This window comes from Camelina sativa, chromosome 19, assembly GCF_000633955.1.
Source record: "Camelina sativa cultivar DH55 chromosome 19, Cs, whole genome shotgun sequence".
NCBI lineage: Eukaryota > Viridiplantae > Streptophyta > Magnoliopsida > Brassicales > Brassicaceae > Camelina > Camelina sativa.
In genome coordinates this window covers 25,196,141-25,216,729 of record NC_025703.1, presented here as the reverse complement: position 1 = coordinate 25,216,729, position 20,589 = coordinate 25,196,141, and the positions used below count along the sequence as shown (strand labels likewise).

The 20,589-nt window shown below is 40.3% G+C and overlaps 1 protein-coding gene across 1 annotated transcript; it reads left to right on the top strand.

The window, feature by feature from the left end:
* On the top strand, nucleotides 17,618–20,589 carry LOC104767143 (THO complex subunit 6). The gene is made up of 11 exons (XM_010491179.2): nucleotides 17,618–18,076; nucleotides 18,147–18,223; nucleotides 18,309–18,354; nucleotides 18,466–18,526; nucleotides 18,608–18,661; nucleotides 18,765–18,845; nucleotides 18,946–18,985; nucleotides 19,268–19,368; nucleotides 19,528–19,638; nucleotides 19,894–20,010; nucleotides 20,233–20,589. Exons 1-11 carry the CDS (start codon nucleotides 17,739–17,741, stop codon nucleotides 20,320–20,322), a joined length of 1,116 nt encoding a protein of 371 aa, XP_010489481.1. The 5' UTR covers nucleotides 17,618–17,738; the 3' UTR covers nucleotides 20,323–20,589.

The following is a 20,589-nucleotide window of genomic DNA, read 5'->3' as shown; positions in this document are numbered from 1 at the left end:
AGAACTCACATTTCGACGTACTTGGTGTCTATGGAAAGCTGAAAGAGTCATATTTCTCCTCGAAGTGGAATCAAGTCAATATATTCAGTCATCAGGAAGTTATGCTCGATTTACCGAGACGTGTTACAAACCCACGTAAGGAGAACCATCAAGCCAATGGGCTTTTTATTGAAGGCCTGACCAGCGACCACCACGGCGGCCCAGTCCAAGCCTTCACCACGTTCTAGAAGCTTCCTACGCCGCCCCTTGCCATGCACTAAACAAGAGAAGACATTTCTACCCTTACAAAACCCTAAACCTAGACAAAACCCTATAAATACTCTTCTAAACCTAGGGTTTAGTGTGTGCAATCATTGGAGCAGCCAAGAGACACGACCAGAGGACCAGTCGTCGACCAGAAGCTCTCTCTCTCTCTCGTCCCTCTCTTTGAAGCTTTGAGATCCACCAACTCTTTCTATTCTATTTCTTTTGTTCTTTGTTTCTAAAGGAAGAAGATCCTACAACTTTGTTTGACAATCATTGAAGTAATATCTAAATCTCTTTTCTCTATTTATTATTTTATGTTTATGAATTATTTAAACCTTGCTTTGATGATTCCCTTAAACATGCTAGAGTAGTTTTCTAGTTGGGTTTAAAGGGATAATCAAAGGGGGAGATGATCTTAGTTTAGGTGGCAATTTTTAGGGTTTGTTAGATTTAAATTCCTGTTTATTATATGCTTTAATTCTAAGTTTTTGCTTAATCCTTTAAGTTAGCCTCATGAACTAACAATGATCTAAAGTGTGTGTGCTTTTCCAAAAGCTTGCATGTGTGCTTGACCTAGCTTAGATGTATGGGGAGACATAGGAAGTACATACCCCTTACCTGTGAAATTCCATGGATTAGAATCGAACCTGTTTTAAATGCTTTGATCTATGCGTCGTTTCCTGCGATAGTTGAGTAACGGGGTGTAGAGATCTTAGACGGTTAGCTTGAGAACTTTAAGTTAACGGTTCATTAGTGTTTCGTAGTCCGAGTTTTAGATAAACAAATTAACCCTAAACTTTCCTAGATAGATAGATCATTGAACCTCTGCGATTCCCCTTGATGCCCGACACTTGTTTTATTTATTTATACTTATTTTTATTTACGTTTATTTGCTAGCTACAACCGTGACACTAAAACCCCCATTTTTATTGAGTCCTAGCCTTACATCTCTTCCGATGGATTCTCTAAACAACAACTCTCTCTCTGTGGGATCGATCCTTAAATACTACTACCGATTAGCTGTGCACTTGCAGCAGTTGTGTGGTCTTTTAAAGGTAAAAGATTGAAGTGAAAAACCACGCACATCAAAGCTTTTTGGCGCCGTTTCCGGGGAGAGATTGTTTGTTTACAAGAGTCTAGGAACTAGAGTAACGTCTAGGACACTTTGCTTTTAATTTTTCTTTTTGTTTTTCATTGTTTCAGGAGACCTTGAGGATGAACCTCGGCACTCTCCCAGGAGATTTTGAGAATCTCACAATTGCTGAACTGATGTCACACTACCGAGCCACGGACGGAGACCCATCCGGTCCGCAAGCCCACTCGCTGCAAGGTACAAGCATTGGTCACTCTCGACCAACCATCGTACCATCACTTAGGCGACCTTGTCGCAGTTCTTTTACTAGACCATCTGAAGGCCCAGCACCTATGGGACCTGATTACTGCCCATCTGCCCATTTGTACACTCCGTACCACACGGACGTACCATGCTTTGCAACGGACCAACACTTTGATCCGCAAGAAGTGATGAAGTCGATGTCAATGAAAACTTTTTCTATGACAATCGAAAACCAATCACTTCAAGGAGCTCTTATAATGAAGACAAGCTCATGAAGATGATGGATGAACTCATATCAAGTCAAGAGGAGGCTGATAAAGTTCTTAATGCTAAGTTGGATAAGATGAGCTAAACTCGAGACTATTACCAAGGACGTTACACGCTTGGAGGAATCAATCAATGCCATCAACAATCAAGTTTTAAACAACTTTGAGGATTTACAAGATCATAGTACGAAGCTCATCAACATAGGCTACACCATTGACACCATCGAGAGCCGCCTAGAGTGGAAAGTAGAAGCCTTATTCAACAAATCCGGTGAATGAAATAATTGGAGTGAAGATCAATTATATCAACCTACTGATGCTGAAGAAGAACATGGAGCCTCACTGGAGTATCCAACCGATCCTAACAAGTCCAAGGAGTGGACTAGAGAAGAGTACTACAAAACCGATGAAGGAGATGCTTATTTTGAAGAAAAAGCTAAGGAGAACCAATATGAAGATTTTCCAAGAGAAAATGATAAGTCTTATGATCTATCGTCTACTAAAGAAGATGGAGAAGAAGAGCCCAAAGACTTCTACTGTTGCATGACATATCAGTTCCCTAATGAAGAAGTTACCGAAAACCACAATTTTTGACAACTCCAACACCAAGAGGAAGCTTTCTACCGAGGTAACCCTAGAATCCGACCATCTCCAGCACCATTTGAAGTTTATGAAGATTGGGAACCTGTCCCAAGTCACCGGCCGAGTCGTTTTCAAAGGCCTTATCCAAGGAGGCCCGATACCAATTTAAACTGCCCCTATCCACGCCAATTGCCTTATTTAATTTGATTCCCTCACCAAGTCTACCAAGACAATTTTCATATGTCTACTCAACAAAGAGCTGAAGAAGAGAAGATGCTGGACCTAATAAGTCAATTAGCTGATTTTCAAGATGAGACTATGAAGATGCTGCATGAGAAGCTTGACAAAATCGATTTTGATCTTTCAAGGAAGATGGATGACATTGCAGTTAGAGTTAAAAGCATAGAAGATCAAAGTTCTAAGGATGCTAAAGCCATGGAGATAAGACTCCATTGTCTTGAGGAAGAACAAGAGAGACATCTCACGAGTGCCCAAGATAATGCTATCAACATTAGAGACTTGGGCAATGAAGTTTCGAACTTAGCAAAGGACCATGAGTCCAAGTATGGAGTTTTATTCAACAAGGAATTAGACACAAGGAGGCGAGTGGAGAAGATTGAGAACCGAACCTACGAAGCTGAGAGGAAGAAGTTTGGTCTGGAATTCGAACAAAAAAATTTTGGAGAACTCATATCAGATGAGTTTACATTCGCAAAGGAGAGCCATAAGGAGTTTGAAGCTGAACAAAAGGAGATGAACCAAGATCTTGCCGATAAGATTGAGGATCTAACCTCACGTGTTGCTGGACACAAGGAAGAAGAAGATCAACCCAACAAGGAGGAAGAAGGAGAAGAAAAGGAAATCCTATTCGGAAAAGGAAAACATTCTAGTTTCCTTTTAGGAAAAGGAAAATTTTCTTTTACTTCAAGACAAGAAGATTTCGTGGAGAACAAACCACAAGGTAACCTTATTCATCCTCCATCAAATCTCGACAAAGGAGAAGTAACCCTAGAAGCCAAAGAACTAGAAGAAAAAGCCGTGGGAGACAAGCTACAAGTTTCCATGGAAACCGAAAGCTTTAACCGCAACTCACTTAAGCATTCTCGAGAAGAAGAAGAAGTAAACCTCACAAAGGTTTGTTTTGCTACTACCACACCCTATGCTCCATCACCACGAGACCTAGAAGGTCTAGGAATGGGAGAAGCAGAGCTGCCAACCGTAAATAATATTGCCGAAACAACTCGGAGGTGTAGAGAAGAAGATTATGCAAGAGAGCCAACTGATGCCTACATTGGAGAAAGATCCAAGAGAGCTTGTCTAAGGACACCCACTCTCCTCACCCTGCTTGAGAAAGCAACTAACGTCGAGCCAACAAGAGCGCTTCTTGGGAGGCAACCCATGTCTAGTAATTTTTTTTTTTTTAGGATTTATTTTCTTTTACTATTGAAATTTTTGCATTTTAGTTTCAGGTTTATAAAAAAAAAACAACACAAAAAAAATAGAAAACAGAAAAGCCAAAAAGAAGGAAGAAGAAGTACCATGGATTGTCTACACAACTATGTCTAGTCGCAAGCACCACCTACTGACCGGCCATGATCACCGTGACCGAAGCAAGCCGAAGGCGACGGATCAATCACAATCCTCATGTGATCGATGCCGAGAGTCCCCACCAGCCATAACAACCGTAGCCAATGCCATGCCTTAGGTACCATGTCTTACGTACCACGTTCGCGTACCATGTACTATGTACTATGTACTACGTACCGTGTACTATGTACCATGTACCATGTGCCATGTACCACGTACCATGTACTGCATACCCTGCACCATGACCGACGTCCCATGTACCATGTCCTGCGTACCGCGTACCACGCCCCACCGTACCTGCTGCTGTCCGCAACCGTTCATCCGTGTACCACGCGACAAATCTGAACCACCACCATCCTCACCACCTACCATCACCATTCTTTCATTTAGGTATGTTTTTATTATGTTTGTTTTCTCATTTTTATTGATGGTTTTAGGTTTTTGTTTCAAGGAGGATGCATCTAGAGATATATCAAACACAATTCGATTGAACTTAGCCTAGTTCAAACTCGATATCAAGCAACCAAAGGAAGTATAAACGGTTAGTCACCAAATTTTCATTCCACAACCGAATTCTAAGACAAATTTTGGGCAACCATTAAACGTCTTAGAGTCGACTAAACTTCATTCCATCAAGGTGACATTGTTCTTAAACCCTACACTTTTCCTTATGGTTTTTAATCCTCATCTCTTTCTTTTTTCCCACTGAGGATGGTGTGATTTAAGTCTGGGGGGAAGGATGTTCCATCCTATACTAATGCTACTTTCTATTTTGTTGACTTGCGACCTTTTCCACTTTTTACATCAATAATTTTGATGTTTTTATCGAGTCACATTTTTTTTATTGAGTCAAAACTAGTAGGGGATTATGATCTTATTCTAACGGTTTATTTGATTTGGATTAACACTCTTATGACTCTTGATTATGCTTGACAACAGAATCCAATTTTGGAAAGACTGTGAGCTGACTCAACAATCTCCAAAGTCCCTATTCGATGGATATTCAGATGATCTAACGTTGTCTCTAACTTTTATAGGACCTAAACCGGACTTAATTTTCAAGCCCTGGGAATTGGTATACATTGGACTAGATCTCTACATTCAAGCCACACAAGACATTGCACTTCTTCAAGAGTATGTTCCCCTCTCTATTCCCTTCAATACTACTAAAAAAAGAGAAAAAAATAAAAAAAGAAAAAAAAAGAAAAAAAAAAGAGAATAAAAGATAAGATGATTTTGATCAGTTTAGAGGGGTAGGTAAATTACGGATGACCCCATTATTCGCCTACACCTTTGATTAAAAAAAAAAAAAAAAAGAAAAAAAAAGAGAATAAAAGATAAGATGATTTTGATCGGTTTAGAGGGGTAGGTAAATTACGGATGACCCCATTATTCGCCTACACCTTTGATTAAAAAAAAAAAAAAAAAGAAAAAAAAAGAGAATAAAAGATAAGATGATTTTGATCGGTTTAGAGGGGTAGGTAAATTACGGATGACCCCATTATTCGCCTACACCTTTGATTAAAAAAAAAAAAAAAAAGAAAAAAAAAGAGAATAAAAGATAAGATGATTTTGATCGGTTTAGAGGGGTAGGTAAATTACGGATGACCCCATTATTCGCCTACACCTTTGATTAAAAAAAAAAAAAAAAAGAAAAAAAAAGAGAATAAAAGATAAGATGATTTTGATCGGTTTAGAGGGGTAGGTAAATTACGGATGACCCCATTATTCGCCTACACCTTTGATTAAAAAAAAAAAAAAAAAGAAGTGAGAAAAAGGAGAGGAAAGGAATCATATGCAGAAAGTCTTTGCTTGAAGAGAGTCTGCAAGCCATTGATCGATTTTCCCTTGGTAAGATTTCACTTTTTATTATTGCTTAATTTATGTAAAGAGATAACAATGGAAATTCTGGAAACTCTAAAGAATTATGGGATAAAGGAGCGTTGGTGATTCTCATGGTGGATTACAAATGGAAGTTCCTAATGTCAAGGCGAAGAAGAGTGCAAAGACAATATCCCCAAAGATAAGTGAATTCCCAGTATTTTCAAAACCTCTTTTCCATGATTTATTCTGATTATTTGCTTGAGGACAAGCAAAGTCTAAGTCTGGGGGAGTTGATAACATCATTATTTTACCCATTTTAGCTATAGTTTTAGTATGCATTTAGGAAGAGTTTGATATGATTTCAAGGTTCTATTGTCTATTATCAAGTATTTTAGGTTTCAAGAAGGTTTTACAGGTTTTATAGCAAAAAGGACCAAAAGACAAGGTAAATACGTTTTAGGAAAGTTTCAGAGCTTTACAGTACGGGCAACTTTTGAAGAACTTTAAGAACTCACATTTCGACGTACTTGCTGTCTATGGAAAGCTGAGAGATTCATATTTCTCCTCGAAGTAGAATCAAGTCAATCCATTCACTCATCAGGAAGTTATGCCCGATTTACCGAGACGTGTTACAAACCGACGTAAGGAGAACCATCAAGCCAATGGGCTTTTTATTGAAGGTCTGACCAGCGACCACCACGGCGGCCCAGTCCAAGCCTTCACCACGTTCTAGAAGCTTTCTACGCTGCCCCTTGCCATTTACTAAACAAGAGAAGACGTTTCTATCCTTACAAAACCCTAAACCTAGGCAAAACCCTATAAATACTCTTCTAAACCTAGGGTTTAGTGTGTGCAATCATTGGAGCAGCCAAGAGACACGACCAGAGTTCCAGCCGTCGACCAGAAGCTCTCTCTCTCTCGTCCCTCTCTTTGAAGCTTTGAGATCTACCAACTCTTTCTATTCTATTTCTTTTGTTCTTTGTTTCTAAAGGAAGAAGATCNTTCTATTGTCTATTATCAAGTATTTTAGGTTTCAAGAAGGTTTTACAGGTTTTATAGCAAAAAGGACCAAAAGACAAGGTAAATACGTTTTAGGAAAATTTCAGAGCTTTACAGTACGGGCAACTTTTGAAGAACTTTAAGAACTCACATTTCGACGTACTTGCTGTCTATGGAAAGCTGAGAGATTCATATTTCTCCTCGAAGTAGAATCAAGTCAATCCATTCACTCATCAGGAAGTTATGCCCGATTTACCGAGACGTGTTACAAACCGACGTAAGGAGAACCATCAAGCCAATGGGCTTTTTATTGAAGGTCTGACCAGCGACCACCACGGCGGCCCAGTCCAAGCCTTCACCACGTTCTAGAAGCTTTCTACGCTGCCCCTTGCCATTTACTAAACAAGAGAAGACGTTTCTATCCTTACAAAACCCTAAACCTAGGCAAAACCCTATAAATACTCTTCTAAACCTAGGGTTTAGTGTGTGCAATCATTGGAGCAGCCAAGAGACACGACCAGAGTTCCAGCCGTCGACCAGAAGCTCTCTCTCTCTCGTCCCTCTCTTTGAAGCTTTGAGATCTACCAACTCTTTCTATTCTATTTCTTTTGTTCTTTGTTTCTAAAGGAAGAAGATCCTACAACTTTGTTTGACAATCATTGAAGTAATATCTAAATCCCTTTTCTCTATTTATTCTTTTATGTTTATGAATTATTTAAACCTTGCTTTGATGATTCCCTTAAACATGCTAGAGTAGTTTTCTAGTTGGGTTTAAAGGGATAATCAAAGGGGGGAGATGATCTTAGTTTAGGTGGCAATTTTTAGGGTTTGTTGGATTTAAATTCCTGTTTATTCTATGCTTTAATTCTAAGTCTTTGCTTAATGCTTTAAGTTAGCCTCATGAACTAACTATGATCTAAAGTGTGTGTGCTTTGCCAAAAGCTTGCATGTGTGCTTGACCTAGCTTAGATGTATGGGGAGACATAGGAAGTACATACCCCTTACCTATGAAATTCCATGGATTAGAATCGAACCTGTTTTAAATGCTTTGATCTATGCGTCGTTGCCTGCGATAGTTGAGATAACGGGGTGTAGAGATCTTAGACGGTTAGCTTGAGAACTTTAAGTTAACGGTTCATTAGTGTTTCGTAGTCCGAGTTTTAGATAAACAAACTAACCCTAAAATTTCCTAGATAGATAGATCATTGAACCCCTGCGATTCCCCTTGATGCCCAACACTTGTTTTATTTATTTATACTTATTTTTATTTACGTTTATTTGCTAGCTACAACCGTGACACTAAAACCCCCATTTTTATTGAGTCCTAGCCTTACATCTCTTCCAACGGATTCTCTAAACAACAACTCTCTCTCTGTGGGATCGATCCTTAAATACTATTACCGATTAGTTGTGCACTTGTAGCAGTTGTGTGGTCTTTTTAAGGTAAAAGATTGAAGTGAAAAACCACGCACATCAAGAACCAGTTTTTGCATTTTGAGTTTAATCAAGACGCATATCAAGAGTATGATTATTGGCTGAATAAGATCGGTGTTGATGGTTTGTTCACTGATTTCACTGGAAGTCTACACAATTACCAGGAATTAAGGTCTCCTTTGCAATATTAATAGTGTCAGGAATTGAGAAATGGGGTCATCCTCCGCTCGGAGAAGAGAATGACGTACAAGGGAGAAACTACGCAAGAGGATATGAAGAGTGTTGGGATGCAGTACCTAGAAGCCATTCGCAAGCTTAAAGCGTCTGGATTTAAGCCCGTTCGATCTGTTTATGTCACGTTCATTCCCGGTGAAGAAATCGGTGGCACTGGCAAGTTCGTGGAATTGGACACCTTCAAGAGCTTCAACATTGCCATCGTGCTCGACGAAGGTAAAAAATAGTCAACTGAACTAAAATATTGTAGAAACGTAGTTGAAACAAACAAGAAATAAGAAAATAAACACCTAAAACTTGTACTTGACGACTGAGATAACAAATTTTGTTTATGGTGATGAAAATGGAACAGGCTTACCATCTCTGACTGAGTGCTATAGGGCGTTTTAGGGTTCCGTGGTGGATCCAGATAAAAGATGTAGGACAGCCTGGGCATGGCACAAAGCTCTATAATGATTCATCCATGGAGAATCTCACTAAAAGCATTAACAGTGTAATGAGATTTAGAGCTTCTCAGTTTGATCTGCTCCAAGCTGGTTTAAAAGCTAAAGGCGATGTCGTCTCTGTCAACATGGATTTCCTCAAAGCTGGCACTCCTTCTCCTTATGTATTCTTCTCTCTCCTTCTTTTTTTTCTCACAATTGGTGTCCAAAGTTGATTTATGTGATATAACCTGACAATTTGGACCTCATTTTGAAAATAGGGCTTCGTCATGAATCTGCAACCATCTGAGGCGGAAGCTGGTTTCGACCAGCGAGTCCCACCTGTTGTTAATTCTGAAGCACTAAAAAAACCTTTGGTGGAGGAATGGGAACCTCTATCCAAGAACATGTCCTTTGACATAATGTTCTTATTACTCTAGCTAGAGATTTTAGAAAGCATGTGTATCTGAAGAGTTATCTTGGTATATATGTCAGCTTTGGCGGTTCAATCAGGATAGTGCAGAGAAGCACTTGGTTATGGCGAAAGATGGTTCAAATCCATGGTTGAAGCTCTTATGCTGTGAAAGAAGCTGGTTTGTTATCTTAGATGAAAACTGAATTGCAATGTTGTTTGTTGTTACATATAGTCAAACTTGTCTTCTATATCTTCAACGAACTTGGAATCTCATTGATTTTGTTGAATTTTCTAGATTGTATGTTTGCCCTATTCTCCTTATGGAGATTACATACTGGCTTTGGCAGAAGACGCCCCACATAAATTCTGGACTTGGTCGAGTAGCCAAAATGAATTCTCCAAGGTTTATTGTGAAAAGACAAAACTATCCCTGCTCTGTTTAAGCGTGCTGATGTCTTGGCTACTTATCCTGTCTATTTGTTTCTTTAAATTTAAATAACTTTGATTCCACGGAGATTGTGGCATTGATTCTGAAGGGAAACAGTTTAATAGCGTTCAAGAGATATGGAGAAAAGAAAATGAAGAAGAAGGAGAGGACAATGGTACAAATATGGTGTTTCTTATTGGAAAGCAAGTTTCTGAAATCTTGTGATCTCAATAATTGTTATTTTTGATGTTTTCAATAATAATATAATAGTTTTTTTATTCTACTTTGTTTTTCCCCTCACATATTTTAAATCAAAACAAATAAAACTAATATACACAAACCCATGCAATGCACGAGACTGCACCTAGTACAATCATATCTGAGAGTAAGAGATCAACACATGCATATACAGACAGATCTGAGAGTGAGAGATTGACACAGATACAAATCATAGATATTGAGAGTTACAGTGATGAAGGAATTAAACCCACTCTGTCGCAACCAAATCAAAGTGGTTGTGAGACTTATGATGAGAGTAAGAGATCGAGACAAAGACAAAACGAAGAAGAAGGAGGAACGATATAGCGAGACATAGATTAAGAGACTGAAGGAGAAGAAGTTCAGAGAGAAACAAAAAATTGAAGGAGGAACGATTTGTAACAATTACAATCCCTAGTTTTCTATTTTTTTCCAGCAACAACATCACCTCTTACCATATGCACTACCATGAACAGAAGGTTAAGCAACAAAAAAATTAACCAGTCACACAAAGAACCCAACTTACCATGGAATCACATTGAAGGCTCGAAAATGATGTTATATGACCCCATGCCACACACAATTGACTAACATCACATAATCAATTAAAGCATGCAATCCTAAACAACATCAGCAAAAAGCAAAATGAACTGAAACCTAGAACCGTAAGGGCTCTGATACAAAACTAAAACGACCCGATCCATTTTTTGTTTTTAATACAATAAATTAAACTAGTGATCTCATATTCACTAACATCCTAACCTCAACCAAACAACATTAGATAACATAAACCAATACCATAAATCTAATAGTCAATAAACAAATAAAATAATAACCATCAATCCAATAATATCAAGAAGCAATAAACCAGCAAACTAACGTCATTATAACGACCCATTCTAACAACCTATAAATGCCACACAACACGTCAACGAGCCACTAAAACATCCTCCTCTACATTGCATTGATTCTACGATCACACTTGACCTTTACCTACACCTCAAACAACAATTGAGATGCATGAGTATTGTCATAAACACTCAGTGAGGCAATCTTCCCATCTATTGGACTATACACGCAAGCAATTGAGATCTTCAATCAACAAGCAACAAATAACACAATCAAACCATGTAACAAACAAAGTTCAACTGTTGCTGAAGGATGGTGTCGAACGACACCCTCCTGGTCTTGACCAACACCTGCTCCACATTCCCCGAAAACCAAAGTTAGTGTAGACCGACACCTCCAAATGGTGTCGATCGACACTTGTTAGGTTTCTCGCGCCGACCTTGCATTTGTGTCGACCGACACCGATGTCGAGCATCGTTTTCCTTCGACTTCCAGCTTAGATCTCCACCTCCAATCGCCTCTATAACAACCGTGAACCAAATTGGAGACTTTGGGAGTGGGTGTCGATCGACACCAAGAGGAGAGTCAATTGACACCATCAATTTTTGGTTAGACCGAGTTGTTTTGAATTGTCGTTTTGGCTCGATTTGGCTCAATTGAAGCTCCTAACCGATATATTTAAGGAGAAAGTTGACGAAAAGGGTTTTGGGGGAAGCGTTTTGTCGCCGTCTAGAGGGAGTTAGAGGGAGAAAAGTGTTCTTGAGAGTTTGGAGGCTTTTTGGGAGATTATTGGCTTGGATTGAGAGATATGTTGCTGTGGAGTGAAGATCTTGTGCTAGGAACAAAGGAGAAGGCTTCTAAGGGTTGGATTCGTCGTTGTTGAGTCAGAATCTTCCTGCAAAAGAGGTGAGTGCATGACCATGGCTGATCTAAGCTTGAGAATCCTTTGTTTTGCTTGTTTTGTGGCAGTTTGTGTTGTTTTCTTGTATGTTTGTGGTTGCAATGTGGTTCCCATGTGCTTTCAAGGGATTTGGAGGTTTTGGGAAACAGTTCTTCAACTTTCGGCTTCATGCAGATCGTGTTGCAGGGTCGGTGTCGGTCGACACCAGGTGGGTGTCGGTCGACACCATGTTGGGGTCAGTGTCGATTGAAACCACTTTGGTGTCGGTCGACACCACTTTGGTGTCGGTCAACACCAACTTGTTTGTTGCGAGGTTTCCTGGTTTGTTGCATTTGTTTGTTGTTTGTGAAACATTGGAATCTCGGTTGCTTGTATGTATAGCCCAGTAGATGGGAGGATTGCCTCACTAAGTATTTGTGATAATACTTACGCATCTCAATTGTTGTTTGTGGTGTGCAGGTATGTGACATGGAATCAGAATAATGAGGAGGAGGATGATCTAGGGTCTCGTTTGTGCGTTGTTGGTTATATTGTGTATGTTGGAACCTTGGTTAGAGTTATGCTAGATTGTTGGAGAGAATTGTTAGGAATGTTATGTATCTGAGATGATTAATGTTATATGTTTCCGCTGTGCATGTTGATTTGATGTTGGTTTAATATTGATATTGTGGTTGGTTTAATTAAGTAGTATGGGAGGCTTAATTATATATTTTATTTATTATTTTAAATAAAAAATGGGCTGGATTGTTTTAGTTTGGTATCAGAGCCCTTACGGTTCTAGGATGGTTAGGTGGATGGTTAGAGCGGTTAGGAATTTAATTGGGTGAATTATATTCATGTTGCTTGATATATGATGCATTGAATGGAAATTGATTATGAGTAGTTAGTCAATTTGTATGTGGTATGGAGTCCTAGTATCATCCTTTTCGAGCCTTCAATGAGATTCCACGGTAAGATGTGTGCTTTGTGTGCGATTTTAAATTCTATGCTTAGCTTTCTGTTCTGGGTAGTGCAGATGGTTAAGGGTGGAGTTGTTGCTGGTCGTGGACGCGGACGTGGTTGGGGACGCGGTCGTGGTCGTTGTAGGGGCAGAGTAGCAGCAGTTAGTGAGTCTGTTGAGCAGAGTGTGACAGCTGAGGGTGTTGGCGAGTCGCAGGACTTCCAAGAAGGGTCAATAAGTGTGGCTGGTGGTGGTACTGATAGGACCGTAGGCGCCGAGGAGGTCGGTGTGGGCGGTGTCGGTGCTCGAGTGGCCGGTGATGCTAGGATTTTGGGTGTGGGAATCCCAACAGGTGGAGCCGCGGTAGGAGGTGTGGATCTGGTGGGCTTGTTGACACAGCTGTTGGAGCGGATACCGGGAGTGGGTTCGGCTCAGGCTCAGGTAGTGCCACCAGTGGTGGCGGAGGAGCAGCAGCCAGTGGCTGCGGATGTGAGAGTTCATGCTTATTATGTGTCTATGCTGAGGGAGATGCATAACATTGATATTGCAAGGTTTTTGGGTGGTATGGATCCTACTGTTGCAGATGCATGGAGGACGAGTGTGAAACGTAACTTCCAGACTCTCAGATGTCCTGAGGAGTTTTGGGTGGACATAGGGGTTCACAACCTGATTGGTGATGCTCAGGTGTGGTGGAGATCATGGGCTGCTAGGAGAGTATAGAGGGAGATGACTTGGGCGGACTTCGTGGAGGAGTTCAACCGCAAGTACTTTTCGAGAGAGGCATTAGACCGGTTAGAGGTGCAGTTTCTTCAGTTATCTCAGGGGACACGGTCAGTACCGGAGCTGGACTTGGAGTTCAGTCGACTTCTGATGTACGGAAGTCGGGCGATGGAGTCTGAGGTGGCTCAGATCAGGAGGTTTATAAGGGCCCTTCGTGATGACTTGAGGGTTCACTGTAGAGGACGGAGTTATGCTACGAGGGCAGAGCTAGTGGAGACCGCAGCTGAGATCGAGGAAGACCTGAGAGAGCAGATCGTGGCAGGTATCCCAACAGTTTGGGCAGAGGAGACGCCGAAGAAGATCGTTCCTGTCAAAGGCAGCAAGTCGGCACAAGGTCAAAAGAGGAAGCCAGAAGACACGTCAGGTATGCGGCAAGGTAGGCGAGGGTGCTTTGGATGTGGAAGCAGGGATCACAGGTTGGCAGACTGTCCCAAGAAAGGTGATCCACAGGAATTTCGTCGAACGTGTTATCATTGTGGGGAGGAGGGCATATCAGTCCTTTCTATCCTAAGTGGAGGCAGATGATGGAGGTTGTGCCACAACCGAAGGGAGGACCGGGTGCACAACCCGGAGTTTAGTTTATCTTCTGTTTCTTTTTATTTCAGTTACGTGTTTTCGTTTGGAGTGGTAAACGATTATTGCATTTGAAGTTTTAATAAAATGGAGTTCTTTAGTTTATTGTGATTTGCGGATCTTGTGGAAAAGGAAATCGCTCGGGAGTTCTATAAATGGAAGTTGCCATTAATAGAAAGTTTCCATAAATAGAAAGTTTTATGAATAGCTAGGACTTGTAATTTTTAAAAAAGGGATGTGAAATGCCTAGAGTGGCGGGAATGTTTAGAGGTTGACCTGAAGAGTGGTCACAGATGAGATGATCAGTTCTCAAGGATTTGTGTTTTGATTGGTGATGTCACGGTGTTAAGAGAATATGCGGGTTCTAAAAATAGGAAGTTTTATGAATAGTTAAAGCTTACCTATTTATGGAAAGTGTGGTTGCAATGAAATAAAAAGTTCTATGAGTAGTTAGAACTTGTCTATTTTTGGAAAGGGTGTGTGTGAACACCAAAGTGGTTGGGATGTTTGTAGTGGGGCCTGGGGGTGGCCATGGCAGTGGTGTTATTCTAGGAGAGAGTATGGTGTTGGCAGGACATGGAGATGTTCTACGCGAATCACAGGGGTGGTCCCGGTTAGTGAAATGCTTATACACGTTATAACAGTTTGCTATAGGGACGGGGGTCCTGAACAACTCATGAAGAGATGGGGGTTCTCCTGAGAGGACGGGGGGTTCTCTAGATACCGATAGCTCGAGGGACTGCGGTCATGAGGGTGGAAGGAGAGATGGGGGTTCTTCTGGTACCGAGATCTCGAGGGTGACGACCTGAGGGTGAGACGGTATGGCTCAAAGACAGGGGGTCAGAGAGTGTGATCGGTATAGCTCGAAGGTTGTGACCTAAGAGCGGATGAGTTGGAGGCATTGTAACCGGATGTGGATTAAGGAGATTGATGGGGGTTCGATCTCAGATTTCTTATTGTAACCGGATGTGGTTTAGGAGATTGATGGGGATTCAATCTCAGGTTTCCGGTTGAGACCGGATGCGAATCTCGGGGTTGATGGGGGTTCAATCTCAGGGTTTCTGTGTGTTGATCGGGAGGGTCAGGTGTATGCTGGTCGGGGGGACCAGAGTTGTGATTATTGGGGGAGTATGGTTTGGATTGACCAGTGGGGTCAGGACTTTATTGACCGGTGGGGTCAGGATTGTGTGGACCAGTGGGGTCAGGATGGTGTTGACCGGTGGAGTCAGGATGGGTTGACGAGTGGGGTCAGGGAGGTTTAGACCAGTGGTGTCCTGGATTACGGCAGGTCGGATGGTAGGATGGCGTGAAACATTGCAATGGTGGTTGAATGAGTTTTTGCGATCGAGTGGCGGTGTTTTGCAGATTCGAGGACGAATATTTTGTTAGAAGGGGAGAATTGTAACATCCGCGAACCAAATTAGAGACTTTGGGAGTGGATGTCAATCGACACCAAGAGGAGTGTCGATCGACACCATCAATTTTTGGTTCGACCGAGTTGTTTTGAATTGTCGTTTTGGCTCGGTTTGGTTCAATTGAAGCTCCTAACCGATGTATTTAAGGAGAAAGTCGACGAAAAGGGTTTTGGGGGAAGTGTTTTGTCGCCGTCTAGAGGGAGTTAGAGGGAGAAAAGTGTTCTTGAGAGTATGGAGGCTTTTTGAGAGATTATTGGCTTGGATTGAGAGATATGTTGCTGTGAAGTGAAGATCTTGTGCTAGGAACAAAGGAGAAGGCTTCTAAGGGTTGGATTCATCGTTGTTGAGTCAGAATCTTCCTGCAAAAGAGGTGAGTGCATGGCCATGGCTGATCTAAGCTTCAGAATCCTTTGTTTTGCTTGTTTTGTAGCTATTTGTGTTGTTTTCTTGTATGTTTGTGGTTGCCTTTAGAACCCATACTACAATACAACTAACATAGTGGCTAAAAAAATGTCAGAGATAAGGGATTGCAACAATCCAAAGGATAAGGAATGATATCTCAAAAGAGGACCATTCAATAGCTAAATAAAGCCAAAATCTTTTTGATGTAGCATCTTCAGAGCCTGTAGAAGGAATTAGAGAGTCTACTACTCCCCACTTGCCCCGTAGGTATCAAACCATCCAAAACCCTTTGTGGGCAAAGGCATGTAGGACAGGCGCATAATCCCGTGAAATCGAAGCCAGCAACTTCTTCCGCAGGGGAATCCCAGCCGCAGTTAAGAGCCAAAAGAGCCAAACAGAGAGAGTTTGTTAACACACATGAACCGCGTTTATGTCTCACGCAAGCACAACATAAGCGGTCCCCCTTAATAGGTTTCTAGAAACATCGACGTTTCAAGCATTCATTAGTTACCAACTTTTACATGGTAGATCAATATCTCCATATAGAATATTTAGCTTTTTTGAATTGCAATACCGTTTTTTTGGAAATTCATCTTCCATGTACAAAATAATTGAACAAATCAACTTGCGAAAAAACTGCATAATATGAAATATTTTGAACAACATATTGTTAAGGGGAGCTAGATTCGAACCCTAGAAACTCATGAATTTTCTATGTACACATTACCATTTGTACCGTGACTTATACAAAGAACAGTATATATCATGATTAAATTACTAAACCTAAATGATTACCCAAAGCATAATTACTTTTCTAATTGTTGGAGCTAGGCTTGAGCATAAAATCATCCGAAAATCCAAACCGAATCTGATCCAAAAATACCCATACAATAACCGATCGATTTTTGTTTTCATTATTTTTGGATATCGGATGATATCTGATCCAAAGTGATATCCAATAGATATTCGAATATAACCAAAAATATAATAAACAACTTGATAAGGATATATATACACTTAACTATATACGATATACATGAACTGAAGATATAAATATACACACCTAACTATATACGATATATGTGAATCGTAGATACTCCTATATATATGTTATTGTTTACTTTGGTTTTGACTTTTTTTGCATTGACAGAGTCTTATGTCTCGTTTTAGATATTAGTACGTTGCACTTTTATGTATTAGTATGGTTTTATGTTATTTTGAACTTTGAACTTGTCATTTGCTTTATTTTATTTTTAAATACTCGGTTAGTATGATTTTTTGGATACAATCGGATTAAAAAGTATTCAAATAATAGCTTATCCAATAATTTTTGGTTTAATTTTGGTTATCGACAATATCTCCAAACCGATCCAAAATCTGAATTATCCGAACTGAAATCAATCCGAATTTTATAAATATCTGAATGGATGTTAGAGCTAATATCCAAAAAAACTAAAATCTAAAATACCTGAACCGCATCCAATCCGATATCCGAACACCCAGACCTAGGTTGGAGCCATGAAATTGACAAGACCAACCAAAGAGAGTAGGATCCAGAGGATGTCCGCTAGCAACCAGTGAACAAGACATGTTGAAACCGAACAGAGCTGTTTCAGGAGAACTTCTGATTGGGTAGCAAGGTTGGCCATCAAAGACAAGAGGAGTTAGTTGCACCCTGAGAAAAATAGCTGACAAAATGTTAAACACAAAAATAACTAAGGGACTAAGAGTATATATTCAATAGAATTACTAAATCGGCCGGTTTAGAAATTCCTCCACCTTCACCAAAGCACTGGTGGTGTTATCGCCGGCGTTCTGCAAGAAGAGTATCACCGGAAGTAGAAACAGATGAAAATGTACGGAGACGCTACAAACTGGAATGAAGATGAGTATAGAGAAGCAATACTGAAGGAGCGAGAGATACAGACGCGTACAGTATTCAGAACCGCCTGGGCTCCTCCTGTTCCGGCGAGAATCCCTAATCCGGACGCCTTTGTCGTTGCTTCCAGCGATGGAACCTTAGCTTTCCATTCTCTGAACTCGCTTGTTTCTCAATCGGCGAGTTTTGGCTACTCGAAAGGTCAGGATGTTATGGTGGCTGAACCTGAGAGAGTGGTTAGGGCACACGATGGCCCTGCTTATGATGTCAAGTTCTACGGTGAAGACGAAGATGCTTTGCTCCTCAGGTAAACTAAACCCTTCTTTGTTGGTTCTTTGAAATTGTAATTTTGAAAATTTCGATCTGGATTTGTGTAGTTGTGGTGATGATGGTAGAGTTCGAGGATGGAGATGGAAAGAATTTGCTGAATCAGAAGCATCACTTCATTTGGAAGGTGTGTACACCATTTATTCTTTGTGGTTTCTTGGATATGAAAGATTAAACTAAGAGCTTGGTGGTTCTTTTCTTATGATATACAGAGAATCATGCGAAGCCATTGATTGAATTGACTAATCCACAACACAAGTGAGTCATGTCCATTTGATTCCACTCTCTTAGTGCAAATGCTATAACTAAAGTTGTGAAATGTCAGTATCAATTGATGCTATAACCATCATTCGTTTTCTTTTCTCATAGAGGTCCTTGGGGTGCTCTTTCACCAATGCCTGAGATCAATGCTATTTCTGTTGATCCTCAGGTTGGAATTTTTATTTCTATATCTCATTGTTTTGTTCCGGGTTGAATGTTCGCCCCTTCCCTCATTTTTCATCTATGATAGTCAGGAAGTGTATTCACGGCAGCTGGTGATTCTTGCGCATACTGTTGGGACGTGGTATGTATTTGATCGTTGTGAATGTCTATCGCTGTACTTCTACAGTATGTGATATTCGAGACATCTACATTCTAAGCTACCTAAATTTTTTTGACATTTTCAGGAGAGTGGTAAAATCAAAATGACCTTCAAGGGGCATTCAGACTATTTGCATACTGTAGTTTCTCGTAGCTCTGCAAGTCAGGTAATGGTGTTTCCATAAGTATTAGAAATGCACATTCCTATCCGTATCTAAGTTCCACATTTTGCATTTTTGTCTGATCATGCTAAGTCTCTTGCTCCAGATATTGACGGGTTCAGAGGATGGGACTGCAAGAATCTGGGGTATTTTCCTCACGTTCCTCTTTATAATGCTGTAGTTTCTAGTATTATGTTTGGATCATCTGTGGTTATAGAACTTTCAAAATCATTTAGTCCTCATGTTGGTACTTCAGATATAATGCTCCTCATTTTTGTTGACTGCTTCTTAAAACTCGATGATGTTCATTTGGTGGTTACAAAACATTCTTCACCACGTTTAGTTTTAGGTTACGGTACATGTGGTATACTTTACTTGTCTAGACTAAGCTTTGTACACTCAAGGCTTTCTTTTGTTTTGTCAACCAGATTGCAAAACGGGGAAATGCATTAGAGTAATTGGTTCCCAGGATAAAAAGTCCGGCCTTCGCATTAGTTCTATGGCCCTCGATGGAAGTGAAAGCTGGTTGGTAAGAATTAAGCAAATGAATTATTGCAACGTGCTATTTTTCAAAAGGGGTTGTTGCCTCCACGGCTCCACTAACCTAAGAATATAGTTTCTTTTTCCTGGTGAATCAGTTTGAAGTTTAAAGACTGGGCATTTACTGTTATTTCTACTGGCATTTCAGGTTTGTGGACAGGGTAAAAGTTTAGCTTTATGGAATCTTCCTGCCTCAGAATGCGTATCAACGATATCCATCCCTGCACATGTACAGGATGTGATGTTTGATGAAAAGCAAGTAAGCAGAACAAGATTAGATAGCAGTGTAATATAAAGTCGGAGAGGCCGTAGGTGTTATTTGTTTATAAAGGCTTAATAGGTTTATGTAGTATCTCTATGAATCATCTCTCTTTAAATAAATTGATAAAAAAAAAAAATTACCGTCTTTTCTAAACTAGAAATAGAGGTCAACACAGTTTCAATTCCTTTGACAAGGTTGGACATCTTTTTTATAAAAAACAATTTGTCTGTCTAACAAGTATCGCATTATCAGATTTTGACTGTAGGAGCAGAGCCACTTCTAAGGCGTTTTGACTTAAATGGAGCTTTGCTTTCTCAAATTCACTGTGCTCCTTGTTCAGTATTTTCCATTTCCATGCATCCAGCAGGGGTATGTTTCCAATTCCTTCTTTTCTCCCCTTTTACAATATACATGTGTTTGCTTATCACTTTAAAAGTTCGATATATGAGATATCCAGAGATAACGCCATGTTAGTTAGTTCTCTTTACAATATACATGTGTTTGCTTATCACTTTAAAAGGTCGATATATGTTATGTGAATTTGTTAACTCTTTTGGAGTAACCGTTAATCCAATGCTTTTGTATCTGCAGGTAGTTGCTGTGGGAGGTTATGGAGGTCTTGTTGATGTCATCTGTCAATTTGGAAGCCATCTCTGCACATTCCGTAGCAGCTCACTGTAAAAACTCCTTACGATTTCTCGGTTTTGGCTCGATACTTAGGTTCCTGCTTCTGAAAAAGATTTCAAGATCCCGTTTGACATATATGTTCAGAAGGTTGGGAATGGGGAGGCGGTCTTTTGGTTCGGTTTGGTTTGATTCGACTATAGACCAAATAGTTTTCTGTTTCAATGTAATTGGTTTGTTGTGGTTCAGTAGTTGCTACCGAATTTGAAACCTTTTAAATGACATTGTTGAACCGGTTTAGTCTGATCACGTACATTAACTGCC